Source organism: Dromiciops gliroides, chromosome 4, assembly GCF_019393635.1.
Source record: "Dromiciops gliroides isolate mDroGli1 chromosome 4, mDroGli1.pri, whole genome shotgun sequence".
Taxonomy (NCBI): domain Eukaryota; kingdom Metazoa; phylum Chordata; class Mammalia; order Microbiotheria; family Microbiotheriidae; genus Dromiciops; species Dromiciops gliroides.
Genome location: NC_057864.1, coordinates 56,958,213 through 56,973,006, shown reverse-complemented (window position 1 = coordinate 56,973,006; position 14,794 = coordinate 56,958,213). Strand labels below are relative to the sequence as shown.

The 14,794-nt window shown below is 40.6% G+C and overlaps 1 protein-coding gene across 1 annotated transcript in view; it reads right to left on the bottom strand.

Moving 5' to 3' along the window:
* Positions 1 to 6,497: 6,497 nt before the first annotated feature.
* The window catches only part of LRRC52 (leucine rich repeat containing 52), a 40,481-nt gene continuing 32,184 nt past the window's right edge, over positions 6,498 to 14,794 (bottom strand). Inside the window, exon 2 of the mRNA XM_044003114.1 lies at positions 6,498 to 6,826. Coding sequence (XP_043859049.1) covers positions 6,498 to 6,826 — 329 coding nt within the window. The remainder of the gene's footprint in view (positions 6,827 to 14,794) is intronic.

Sequence of the window (14,794 nt, the reverse complement as noted above, 5' to 3'; positions counted from 1 at the left end):
AGAGGCCTCCTCAGCTTGGTTAGAGAAAGCCAAATATCTTAGCAGCCAAGTGCCAGGGACAGGGCAATGTTATGGATACAGCTCTAATCATGAGACAAGAGACGTAGGGATTTCCCTAATTAGCAGTGTCCTATTGAGTAAACAACTTAGCCTTAGTTTCCTTTTCTATAAAGTAAAGGAGTTTATTTTAGAAGTTGTTATTGTTGTTGGTCTTTCATTTCTGGAGGGACCAATGACATCATGAATGATGTCTTAATTTGAATATGAATTGGATTTCAGGGAGGCAGAATTGCTCAAAGTAGTTGGCCTCACTCTCTTCCAGAGTCACAGAATTCCAGTGGCAAGACAAAAGTCAAGATAACTGGAAATGGCCTGGGGGGTGGCTAGGTGGCGCAGTGGATAAAGCACCGGCCCTGGATTCAGGAGTACCTGAGTTCAAATCCGGCCTCAGACACTTGACACTTACTAGCTGTGTGACCCTGGGCAAGTCACTTAACCCCTATTGCCCTGCAAAAAAAAGAAAAAAAAGGAAATGGCCTGGGATGCACTAGATGACCTTGGCACCTTTGATTAAGCTCTTAAGTGCTCCACAGTGCCTGCTTTAGCTACCTTTATGTCTACTGGAACAAATTGTTCTCATCCCCCCATTCTGCTTGGGGTAGACATCACTGTAATTCACTGTTGGGTTTGAGGCCTGTCAGTTACCTTTAACCTGGTTTAGCCCATCTGCTGAGATGGTTTTATCAGTATGTGACCAGTGCACATGTTATATAGCTTCTTGGATCACAAGTGAGAGTTGGCTGAAGGTAGACCACAAAGGTGGAAGAGCAGACCCAAAAAGGGCTCAGTGAGCCTGCACACCAGAGATGCTAGTCCTTCCTGAACACCCCTAATGCCCCATTTCAGAAGTAATCCCTTGGAGAAGAGGGCTAATCTAAAGTTACATGTACGAGGTGTCATTTTATGAGTAAGTAATCTCTTAGAAGACATAATAAGTACTCCACATGACTGGAGTGGCTTTGTGCAGGTTTAGGTGAGATTCTGTTTAGGAACATGTGGGAGAGGCACCATGGTATAGTAGTTAGAGAGATGGTCTTGGAGTCAGGAAAGACCTGAGTTAAAATTCTGCCTCTGATATATACTAGCTGTGTGGTTGGGGCAAGTCAATTCATTTTTTAGGGTCCCAGGAAACTCCCTAAGACTGCAAATTATAAAGGAATGACTGATCTGGATCAGTGGAGGGAGTGTCCACCCTTGCTGTTCTCTACAAGAATGAAATGGTAGTTCAGGATTACCTCCCTCCCAGGCCCAGTGGGTCTTAGAAAACAAATTATAAACTCGCAGAATTTAGAAGTTGAAAAGGATCTCAGTGGCTAGATCCCTAAGTCCAGCCATTATCCTAAAATAATTCCTTCCAAAAAATCCCTGACAAATTCTGAGTGTGTAAAAGGAAACTACTGAAGTGGTCTAGCTCATTTTTTAGAAGTTCTTTTTGATATTAAACCTAAATTTGTTTCTTTGCAACTTCTATCTATTGCCTTTTGTTCTTTCCCCTATGACCTAAACAGAATAAGTCTAAACCCTTTCCCATGTGTCCACCTTTCACCCAACTCTCACCTGTGGCTCCAAGAAGCTATAGCATGCACAGCAGCCACAGTCATGGTAATACCATCTCAGCAGAAGGGCTAAACCACGTTGAGGGTAATCCACAGACCTCAAAACCATTGGTGAAAAAACAGAAAGAAAAAAAAAACATTGGTGAGTTACAGGGATGTCTACCCCAAGTATGTGAAGACTCCCCTCAGCAGAATAGGGACATGAGAACTATTTGTTCCAAGTGCTATAGAGACAACTGAAGCAGGTACCATGGAGCACTTAGAGCTTGGTCAGACATCAAAGATGCCAAGATCACCCACTGCATCCTGAGCCATCTTCAGTTTTGTCCTACCACTAGACTTTGATGAGTCTGGAAGAGAGAGGGTGTTGGGGGAGAGAGAGAGAGAGAGAGAGAGAGAGAGAGAGAGAGAGAGAGAGAGAGAGAGAGAGAGAGAGAGAGGGAGAGAGAGGGAGAGAGAGGGAGAGAGAGGGAGAGAGAGGGAGAGAGGGAGAGAGAGGGAGAGAGAGGGAGAGAGAGGGAGAGAGAGGGAGAAAGAGGGAGAGAGAGGGGGAGGGGGAAGGAGAGGGAGAGGGAGAGGGAGAGAAAGAGAGGCTAATGACTTTGTGCAGCTCTGCCTCACTTAAAACCAGTTCAGGTGCAAGTCAAGTTCCATAGTAATAGACAGCTACCATGTCTCCCTTGACTCTTTTTAAAAAAATTAATAAAGTATTTTATTTTTTCCCTTTACATGTAAAGATAGCTCTCAACTTTTGTTTATACAAGCTTTCCAACTTCAGATTTTTCTCCCTCCCTCCCCTCTCCCCTAGAAAGCAGTCTCCCTTGACTCTTATGTAGGTTAAAACTCCTCAGTTTCTTCAAATTAAGGGACTCATGATAATCAACTCTTATAAATATAGCGATGGGAACCACAATTTCACAGAATTTAGAGTTGGAAGAGACATCAGTGGGCATCTAGAACAATGTACTCACAAGTAAATCCACAGTATAATACATCTATAGGTGACATGTTTCTCAGGCTTCCACTGGGTAGATGTTATTACCAATGATAAAAGGGGATAGGGGCTGAGATTGGCAGGATGATGAAGAAAGTGCTGGGACCTCCACATATCACCAGTCTGCACATAAACCAAATAAAATAGTGCACATAGAACTTTCAATAACTCAGAGATTTCCCATTGTATATAATTTCAATTTCCCCAATGGGTAATGGCAAATGACTCTTATTTACCATTTTTTTTTTGGTGAGGCAATTGGGGTTAAGTGACTTGCTTAGGGTCAGACAGCTAGTAAATGTTAAGTATCTGAGGCTGGATTTGAACTCAGGTCCTTTGACTCCAAGGCCGGCGCTCTATCCACTGCATCACCTAGCTGTCCCACCAACTTTGTTTTAAGCTCAATATAGCCAAAGTTTCAGGCACGTAGTATCACTAATTCATTTGATCAAGAATGAGATTGGAAGTTTAAGCAATGGCTATTTGGGTTGACTGAACATGAAGGCCTCTGATTGACACAGCCTTCAACCCAGGCTCTGCCACTAATTATGTGCCTGAACTAATAAAATCTCAGTAAATAGTCTCAATTTCCTTACCTGCAAATGCGGTCAGTGTATATCTTTTGACCCAGATGTACCACCATGAGATCTATACCCCCAAGAAATCAAAGAAAGAGGAAAAATACTCATATGTACAAAGTTTTAACAGTTACTCCCTCCACCAAACAAAACTAAGGTTCCCATCAATTGGTGAATGGTTGAACAAATTATGGCACATCAATGTAATGGAATACTATTGTACTGTCAGGAATGAAGAAAGAAAATGATTTAAGATGAAAAGTGAAACAAGCAGAACCAAGAGAATGATTGATACAACAACCACAGTGTAACAACATACAACTTTGAAAGACTTCAGAACTCTGATCCAATTTAGTGACCAACTGTAATTCTAGAGGACCAGTGGTAAAGCATACTCCTCACATTCTGACAGAAAGGTGATGAATGTAAAATGAGACACATGTATTTGAATATGACCAGTGTCAAAATTTATTTTGCTTGAATGCATATCACGAGAGTTTTGTTTTCTGTTTTTCTTTGTCAGTGGTGGGGGATGTGGGAGGGAGAGAAAATACATGCTTGTTAATTTAAAAAAAAAATAAAAATAAAATCAAAGTGGGGGAAAACCCTTTTAAATGATTGAATTAATTTCCCTGAGAAATGCCTATTCTTTGTGATAAATTGGGCTCAATTTTTCTTATGTAGGGAGATGACAACATACAGAAATATAGTGTGGTTGGGGGAGTGATGGAAGCTAGATGTGAATGGAATTCTAAGGGCAGAATAAATGTGAATTGCCTGTTAGCTTTCCTTGGCCCTGAATGGTTTTTATAACCACAGGAAAATGGATCTTCCCCATATCTAAAAAAGTATATAGTCAGGGTAAAGGTTGCTTCTCAGCTGCATTAGTTGGGAGATTGTTTTACATAACTCCTCAAACTCTTTCCAACTCTTAGGAATTTAACACTCTTATAAGTTGAAGGCACTTGTGAGGGGCTCATGTTTATGGAATCTTTTGGTTCCCATCTAATCCTATCTTATTGCTTTCTGTGTGCAAGGCGCCATTCTTGGTGTAATGTGGATAGAGAAACAAAACATGGAGCACACCAGTCAACTCAGTTTCTTTTTTAAAGATGATTTGTGTCTTTCTCCTCATGTAGATAATTATAAAATAGTAATTCAAAATTAAAATGCAATGTTTTCTTGTAAATAGTTGTGTAACTATGATTATTTTATAATCCTGGGTAATCCATATTCCTTAAGGATCTTCCTTTGTCTTCTCTTTTCCCTTAGCATTAGACTTGAAGACCAGACTAGACACACTAGACAGGAAGACAGAGATTTGAATTTTGCCTTAGATGGCTACTATCTGTGTGACTACTGGTAAACCACTTAAACTCTCTCAGTCTCAGTTTCTTTATCTATTAAATTGGGATGATAATGCTTCTCTTCTCTCACAGGGTTATTCTGAAGCTCAAATAAATATTATACATATAGATACATACATATACACACATACACATTCATGTTAGCATATTGAGATCCAAAAAAGATCTTAAGAGGCCAAAATAGCTAGCTGCTAAGAAAATGTAATTTTCTTGGAATAAATGATGGATGTGAGTTCAATTGCATAGATACAGGAAGGGGAAGATATGGCTGGAGTGGTGTTCATGGGAAAAAATTCACCTCTCTAGCCTCCACACAGCTGTCTAACTGATATTCCTAAGCCATAGTTCTACTTACAGTACTCCCTTGTCCCTCAAAAACCCAGTGATGCCCTCTTGCCCCTAGGATAAAGTGACAAGTCATTTGTTTGGTTTCTGATGCTTTCACAGTCCAGCCCCAATCTATTTTTCCAGATTTATTGTGAATTTCTCTATTTCATGTACTCTATGTTCCAGAAAACTGATTTACTCACTCTTCCCTATATACATGCCTGGAATATATGCCTAGCACAGAGTAGACACTTAAATTTGTCTTGGATGAACGAATATTTTTGACAGGATTCATGAGATGAACAGGGACTAGAATATCCATCTTTGCATGTAAGTCCCCTCTTCTAGACTCCTGAAGCCACCACCTTGGTGCTAGCCCTCATCAGTTCATGCCTGAACTATTGCAATAACTACCGCTGGGAGCTCTCTCTATGGCAATCCATCCTCCACACAGCTCCCAAAGTAATTTTCCTAAATGTCTGACCTTGTTACTCTGCATCCTTTCAATAAATTCCAGTGTTCAAAATTACCTCCAGAATCAAACACAAACTACTCTACTTGCCAGTTAAAGCCCTTTACAATTTGGATTTTTCTTCCAGTCTTCCTCCACTTTACTTCTCTACTGTATAGCTACGTTGTCTTATTGGCTATTTTTTGCATTCCATACTGCATCTCTGAATTCTTTGCCTTTGCTCTGGCTATCCACTTATGCCTGGAATTCCCTCCCTCCTCACTTGGCCTCCTGGCTTCCTTCATGCCTCAGCTAAAATCCCACTTTCTACAGGGAGACTTTATTGATCCCTCTTAATTTTAATGCCTTCCCTCTGTTGGTCACTTCCAACCAAGGACTTCCAATTAGGTGGTTCAGTGGATAAAGCACTGGCCCAGGATTCAGGAGGACCCAAGTTTAAATCTTACTTTAGACATTTCCTAGCTGTGTGACTCTGGGAAGTCATTTAACCCCAATTGCCTTAAACATCTAGGGTCATCTCGAGTTCTCCTGATAACATATCTTGCCACTGAATCCAGATGGGTCTGGAGGAGAGAGTGAGGTTGGTGACCTTGCACAGCCTTCTTTCACTTAAATCCAATTCACTGCAAGTCATGACATCACCGTGATGTCATGTTCCTCTTCGAGAATGAAGGAATTCATCCATCCATCCATCCATCCATCCATCCATCCATCCATCCATCCATCCATCCATCCATCATTCATATTTCCAACTTATCCTGTCCGTAGATTGTTTGGATGTCATTGCATGTTGTCTCTACCATTAGACTATGAGCTCCTTGAGGACAGAGGCTATTTTTGATAGTCTTTGTATTCCCACTGTTTAGCATGGTACCCAATACATTGTAAGAGTTTAAATGTTTGTTGACTTGACTTGTTGATTTTTGGCTTTCTCTATTCTACTCTTTGCTAAACTAACACAAGTAAACATGGAACCATAGACAGGGGAAGGGAGGGAGCTGTGAAATGGCTATCATTGAGCTTGTTTATTTTGTTAATATTATTTCATCTACAAGGACAGCATTGAAGAGGCAGGAGAGAGAAAGAACAATAAAGGGAGGTGCGATCCTTGGGGAAGGCACATCTGGCATTGGTCTGTGGCATCTAAACAAAATGGTGGTTCATGGCATCAAAATTTCGATTATCCTTGCATTTAAAAACTCGGATCCTTTTGTGCTTTTCATCCTCTATTTCCTCCTCTACCTCTTCATCTTCAGCCCTTCGGTGGAAATTTTCATAGAGCACTGCACACACTCCAGTGAGCCAGGCTGCGACTGTGCCCCCGGAGAAGATGCAGAAGCCAACCATGAGCAGGAAGGCATAGTCCTCACGGTCCAGGTGGGTGAGGCACTTGTATCTGAGTGGGTTCCCCACCAGGGTCAAGGGCCACCCTGCCATCTCTATAGGTCCTAGGCAGGTGATATTTTCACTCTCTGTGGGAGAAACACAAGGGATAGAGATGCTAAGACATTCATTCAGCTAATAGGGATCTCAAATGGTTGTCTAGTCTTTCCCAGCCTTTGGGCTGTGGACCCCAGGCAGCCATGGGGCTATTGTAATCATGTTTGTAGATACACTAAGAATTATTTGGATTTTTATTTATTTCCAAGAAAACATGCATAACAACTCAACATGTTAGATAAGCAGACATATCTTTTATAGAAGGAATAAACAATTTCTCTCAATATATTACTATTTTCCAAGTTTGTCATTGCTCTTGTGGTTGATAGAATACAGATTCTCATTGAAAAACATTACTGAGTACATCAGAACTTTATATTTATTTTTCCAAGCCTTTCCTAAGTACTCATCGAATGACCTCTCTGTAGTAATTGTTTTTCTCTGATATCTCTGTTTCTCCTCTGGTTGTTCTTTCTGTGTCTTCATTTTGGGGTCATCATCCATGTCCTGTCTCCTTGATATGGATGTAGAGCAGGGCTTTGTCATTGACCCTCTTCTCTCTTCCTTTACTTTTTCTTTTGGTAATCTTAACTGCCTACATCTGATAGCTTCTCAGCTATCATCTCTCTGCAGATGACTCACAGTCCACATTGAGCCTTCACATTTCTTTTGAGTTCCAATCAATCAATATTCATGTCTTAAGTGCCTATTATGTACCAGATACTATTTCCTATCTCCTGTCTCTAAGCACTGGGGATACAAAAAGAAGCAAAAGACAACCCCTGCCTTCAAGGAGTTCACAATCTAATGGTCCAGTTCCATACCACCAACTACTTTCTAGATTTTTTTCACATCTTATCAATATTTCAAGCTCAACACATCTGAGCCAGAACTCATTATTTTCCCCCAGAGACCCATCCTTTTTCCTAATTTCCCTATTTCTTCCAAAGATGCTATTATCCTTCCAATTACCCAAGTTCATAACTTTAGAGTCAATTTCAACTCTTCCCTCTTCCCCCACCTCCACATGCTCAGTTGCTAAGTGTTATTGCTTCTGTGTCATGTAATATCTAGCTTCCATTCCTGTCTCACTCCCTTCACAACCACAATGGCTTCCTAGCCACTCTCTTTAGATCTAGTCTCTATTCTTTTCATATTTCTTCCACATAACTGCCAAATTGATGCTCCAAAATCACAAGTTTGACTGTATCACACCTGCTCAAGAAACTTTAGTGGCTCCTTATTATCTCTAGGATACTCCTCTGTTTGGCATGTGAAGGCCTTCAGAATCCAGCTCTTATCTTTTCAAGGTGATTACACATTACTGCCCCTCAGGCACTCTGGGTTCTGGTCTACCAGATCCACTTGCTATTCCTTGAATATGGCATCCTATCTCTTGCCTCACTTCCTTTGCATAGGTTGTACTGGAATGTTCTTCATCTGAACTACTGCCTCTTGGATTCCCTAGCTCCTATTAAGGCTCAGCTCAAGTGTCTCCACTTACAAAAGGTCTTTCCTCATTCCCTCTTCATTAGAGTCCCTCTCCCCACCCCCTGTCCCCAAATCATTTTATACTTTGTGTATGTATGTGCATATATTTACATATATATACACATATTTACTATATATTTATAATACATACATGTGTATATATGTGTGTATAGATATGCACACAGACACATATATACATACTTGTATGTATATAAACATATATATGAATATATTTACACTTACATAGTTATAAATATACACATATAAATATATAAATGAATAAATTAATGTATCTATGTCTATGTCTGTCTATATCTATGTCTATGTCTATATCTATACCCACATCCACATTCACATCCATATCCACATCTATTTTAGTCAATTTTTTTTTCAGTCACACCCAACTCTTGGTGATCTCATTTGGAATTTCTTGGCAAAGATACTAGGGTACTAGGGTTGTTTTCTATTTCTTTTTCTAGTTCATTTTGCTATCTGCAAAAAAAGGAAACTGAGGCAAAGAGGGTTAATATAGCTAGTTAAGTGTGTAAGGCCAGATTTGCACTAAAGAAAATGAATCTCTCTGACTCAAGGTCTGACACTTTATCCACTGCACCACCTAGCCATAGATGTATCTACATGTAATTTTTTTTTTTTGCAGGGCAATGAGGGTTAAATGACTTGCCCAGGGCCACACAGTTAGTAAGTGTCAAGTGTCTGAGGCTGCATTTGAACTCAGGTCCTCCTTAATCCAGGAGTGGTGCTTTATCCACTGTGCCATCTAGTTGTCCCCTACATGTATATGTATAAATATGTATTTATTTTATATGTATATATAATTTATGTGTGTGTGTTTGTGTGTATTTGGTATTTATCTGTGTACATGTGGTTTTTCCACAGGAGAACATAAGCTCCTTTAGGGCAGAGACCATTTCCTTTATATCTTTTTATTTCTAGTGCCATATACATAGTAGGAATAAAAGCTTGAATTGAATTAAATGGAAGCAACAGTTCCTGGTTTTGCCTCCAGTTGCCCTGGGGTCCCAGGTCACCCAGCCCCTAAGAGCATGGCCGGTCACATAAGCTCAAGGCCCACGGTGACTGACTACACTAGCTTTTTATACCTTATGGTTGACTTTGCAAACCACATTTGTACTCCCTTGGCACTGTTTTTCCCCCCTGATATCTTATGACTCATAATCTTAGGAAGATGCTTCTTCTGTTTAAATCTGAAACTTTTTTTTTGCTGAATTTTTTGTTAATTTCTCATTGTTCTGTCCTCAGAGGTCTTCATTTTCTCATAATGAGGAATGGGAACTTTGGCTCACATCCTTCTCCCAAAATAATCTGTGAAAATAACCTAAAGTCTTTACATCTGATGGGACTGTGGCATTAACCAAAATAACACCTGAAAATTCTTTCTGCTCCAAAAAGTTCTCTAAGAATCATAGAGCTGGAAAAGATCTTAGAAGTCATTTTGCTCAAACTCATATTACAGATGAGGAAATAGGTCCACAGAGGAAAGATGACACATGGTCAAGGTCACACAACTAATAATTAGAAGGCTGGGAGTTGTCATATGACTTCCTGATATAGTACCATTATGGACTCTCTCACTAATAAAATAGGCAACTAACATTACTTCAAATAATGAGTGTTGGGTTTCATGAATGGTCACGCTAAAAGAACTGGTCAACTAGCAGTTGATGGACTAGTGATGAGCCTTGTGGTACCAAGACATCCTCAGAAACCAGGCATAGTTAGTCATCCTGGGACTATCCTTAAAAGACTTAATAACATTAAAATTATTATCATCTCTCATATATATGGTTCTCATTACTCTTCCTCTGTCCTATAGACAAGTAAAGATCTCTATTATATATGCCTGGATGTGAGATCTTTATATATGCTCATGTTTTAGTAATCATTTAGAGTTAATTGTTAAGTAGGCGCGTGTGTGTGTGTGTGTGTGTGTGTGTATGTGAGAGAGAGACAGAGACAGAGAGACACAGAGGGAGACAGAGACAGAGAGGGAGGGAGAGAGACAGACAGAGAGAGAGAGAGGTCATAGATCTTGGTGGAAAAATAAAGGGACAAAGCAATACAAGAAAATGCTGCATGTGAAAGGCTGAAGAGAAAGATGGGAGTTTAGAAAAGGCAATTACATTGGACACAGTGATCATTGGTACCTATAAGAAAGTGTAGTGTCAGTTAAACGATGGCATCAAAAGCCAGATTGCAGAAGGTTTAGGAGTGAGTGAGAAGTAGAGGCACTGAGTGTAAATGGATTTCGCAATGATTTTAGCAGAGAAGGGGAAGAGTACGATAGCTAGTAGAATGGATGGAATCAACTGAGGGGGCTTCTGATGCCTTCACTCTATTAAACACACTCTTTCAGAAGTCACTAATGACTCCCTAGTTGCTTGATTCAACCCTTTTTTCTCAATCCTTATTCTTTTAGATCTCTCCATTGCTTAAGACACTGTATTAAACACTCCTGGGTGCTATCTTTTTCCTTAACTTCCATGATGTTGTACTCTCCTGGTCTTCCTCTATTACTACTACCTCCTATTACTATTCCCTGACATATTCCCAAAGCTCTGGCCTCCATATTTTTCTTCTTCTCAATGCCTTCACAGTTTCATGGTGCTGACTATTACTTTTCTGAGCAAGATTCACAAATCTGTGTCTCCACCTCCAACCTTTGTCTAATTAATTGTAAAGGCCCCCCTACCCATTCCTACTTTGACACAACTCTCTAATCTTTACTCCTTTAAAAAAATCTCTATGGCCACTACTTTAATTCAGGTCCTTGGAGTGCGGAAGACTAAACCGTCCTGGTGATCTGGTTTCAAATCTTACCTCTGACACTCCATGTGCTTGGCAAGTTATTTTCATTTTTCTGACTTGGTTTCCTCAACTGTACAAAGGAGATAATAGTAATACTCACCTACCTCAGAGGGCTGTTGTGAGAACACTAGATAATACTTATGGAGTACTTTGTTTGCAGATAAACCGTTAGAAATGTTAGGCACCATCATTATCTCTCCTTGAGTGTTGTGATAGCAATAAATAAATTATAAATAAATACATTTTTTGGAGGGGTGTCAGACCTGTGATTTAATGGAAAAAGGGAACTCCCAGTAATGGAATTCCTACCAATAAAGACTGGGGCTTGCTTTTCAACTTATAGCCTAAGAAACCTGCCCGAGTAAATGAGAAGTGAAATGACTTATGTAGGGTCATATTGCTAGCATGTGTCAAAGGTGGACCTTGAACCCAGGTCTTCCTGATTCCAGAGGGCAGCTCTATAGGTATTTCCCTTCTATGTTTCTTATCAGGTCACTGGGACTCCAGTTTCTCTTTCCCAATCCACTTGATAGCCCTAGTCAGCATTGCCAGATTAATCTTCTTAATGCCCAGTTGTGATCACATCACCCCACTATTCAAAACCTTCCAAAGACCCCCTCCCATTGCCTCTTGAAAAAAAAACAAACTGAGAATGACATTCAAGGTCTCTGGCAGTTTGACCCCAATCTACTTGTGTAGCCTTAACTTCACAATACCCCCTTTCACTTATTTGACATCTCAGCCAAACTGGAATTGTCAGGATTCCCTGAATGCTTCCTGAGCTTTCCTGACTCAATAGGCTCTTATTGCTTTCTCCCTCCATGAAGCTCCATTGCAATGCTACCCTCACCAGGAAGCTTTCCCTGGACCCTCCCAGACATGATTTCTCTCTCCTCTGAACTCTCACATAGAACTTGTTGTAAGAAAACCTTCTGTCAATGAAGACTGATACCTTTTCTACAATTTATAGTCTCTGGGAGTTGTGTCTTTAAATGTAGGAACACATTTATTTATTTATTTATCTACTTATCTACTTATTTATTTATTTATTTATTCATTCATTCATTTATTTATTTATTCATCTATTTATTTATTTATCTATCTATCTATCTATCTATCTATCTATCTATCTATCTATCTATCTATTTATTTGCGGGGCAATGGGGGTTAAGTGACTTGCCCAGGGTCACACAGCTAGTAAGTGTCAAGTGTCTGAGGCCGGATTTGAACTCAGGTCCTCCTGAATCCAGGGCCGGTGCTTTATCCACTGTGCCACCTAGCTGCCCCAGAATACATTTATTTTTATACCATCTCTTAGATATATGGTTCCATTATCTCTGTTCCGTCTCATTGGCAAGTAAACTTGTCTGTTTTATATGCCTGGGCGTGAGATCACTGCACTTATATATGTTTTAGCCAAGAGATAAGGTGACTTGCCCAAGGTCACATAGCCAGTGTGTAACAGGGGGTCAGGCTTAAACCCAGGTCTTGCCTATGAAGCTGGATCTCTATAAACTTCATTCACCATATTGCCTGATTATATATGTAAGTGTTTTTCATAGAGATGGGGGAGGGGTGATGCTTGTTGGATTGAATTGAATTTTATTGACAGAAACTAGGTATGACTCCAAACTTAAGGGATATACCAAGTCATAATCATCACAATAATAGCAACTAATATTTATGTAGTATTTTCAGTTTTGTGAAGCACTTTACATATTCAGAGTGTCATAAAAGCCTTGATGTAGTTTGAAGCTTTAATAGCTTAAAACCTGCAAGATCTCATTTGCCACACAATATTCCAAGCACTTTACATATGCAGGGTGTCCCAGAAATCTTGGTGCAGTTTTAAGCTATTATAGCTTAAAACTATACCAAGGCTTCTGGAGTATCTTGCATTATCTCATCATTTATACAGGATTCCTAGCTCCGTTGAAAATAACTTATACCTAATTTCATTAGCATTGACCAGCAATGCTGATAATGAATAGCATGACTATCATAGGATTTAGAGTTAGAAGGAACTTTAATGGTCATCCTGCCTAATCATTTCATTTTATAGATTAGCAAACTGAAGCTTAAAGAGATTGTCTGAGGGATTTGCCCAAGGTCAGTCAGTCAGTCAGTTAAGTACCAGAGATAGGGTTCAGACCCAGGTTTTTTTCAGACCCCCCCAAACCAGGGCTCCTTCCATAATACTGCAGAAAAGAAAAGTCAGCAATAATGATACTAGTAATAGGAGAGATAGTATGATGTAATCAATAGCTGGCCTTGGAGTTGGGAAACTCTGGGTTCAAGTCTTCTTGTTGACAAATGCTGGCTTTGTGATCCTGGGCAAGTTACTTAAACCCTTAGTTTTCCAGACAACTCCCAGCTATTGTAAGATGATGGTCTGCATTGGTAATGGAAATTTGTCACTGGAGCTCCTTACAACCTATGAAATGGCAAATGTAGTAAAAAAAATCCCTTATGTTTCCCATAATATGCAAAGCTTGAAAGTTTATAAAGTACTTTATGCACAATAACTCTTCGATCCCCATAATAACCTTGGGAGTCAGGTAGTATAGGTTTTACTATGTGTATTTTACAAATGAGGAAACTAAACCTCAGAGATATTGATATCTTCTAGGTCACATAGCTAGTAAGTGGCATATGTGGGATTTAACCCAACCATTTGATCCTGAATCCAGGTCCAGTACTGTTTCTCCAAGAGAATTAGAAGAAGTATGTGTTTATTGCAGTAATATTGCCTCAATCTGGTGTGCTTGGGGATAAGACATGCTTTCCTATGCTAAGTCCTAATGCCCCATCTTGCAATGTTAAAGTATATACACATTGAGAACCATGTTATGACCATCAGTCATAACAAGCTCCCCACCCCTAATCTCTGATTGTTAAGAACATTTTCCTTTCCTTTTCTTTCCTTTCCTTTCCTTTCCTTTTCTTCTTTTCTTTTCTTTTCTTCCCCCTTCCCTTCCCTTCCCTTCCCTTCCCTTCCCTTCCCTTCCCTTCCCTTCCCTTCCCTTCCCTTCCCTTCCCTTCCCTTCCCTTCCCTTCCCTTCCCTTCCCTTCCCTTCCCTTCCCTTCCCTTCCCTTCCCTTCCCTTCCCTTCCCTTCCCTTCCCTTCCCTTCCCTTCCCTTCCCTTCCCTTCCCTTCCCTTCCCTTCCCTTCCCTTCCCTTCCCTTCCCTTCCCTTCCCTTCCCTTCCCTTCCCTTCCCTTCCCTTCCCTTCCCTTCCCTTCCCTTCCCTTCCCTTCCCTTCCCTTCCCTTCCCTTCCCTTCCCTTCCCTTCCCTTCCCTTCCCTTCCCTTCCCTTCCCTTCCCTTCCCTTCCCTTCCCTTCCCTTCCCTTCCCTTCCCTTCCCTTCCCTTCCCTTCCCTTCCCTTCCCTTCCCTTCCCTTCCCTTCCCTTCCCTTCCCTTCCCTTCCCTTCCCTTCCCTTCCCTTCCCTTCCCTTCCCTTCCCTTCCCTTCCCTTCCCTTCCCTTCCCTTCCCTTCCCTTCCCTTCCCTTCTCTCTTTCTTTTTGCTGGGCAATGAGGGTTAAGTGACTTGCCCAGGGTCACACAGCTAGTGTGAGTGTCTGAGGCTGGATTTGAACTCAGGTCTGGTGCTTTATCCATTGTACCACCTCACTGCCCCCAAGAACATTTTCTAAGATACAG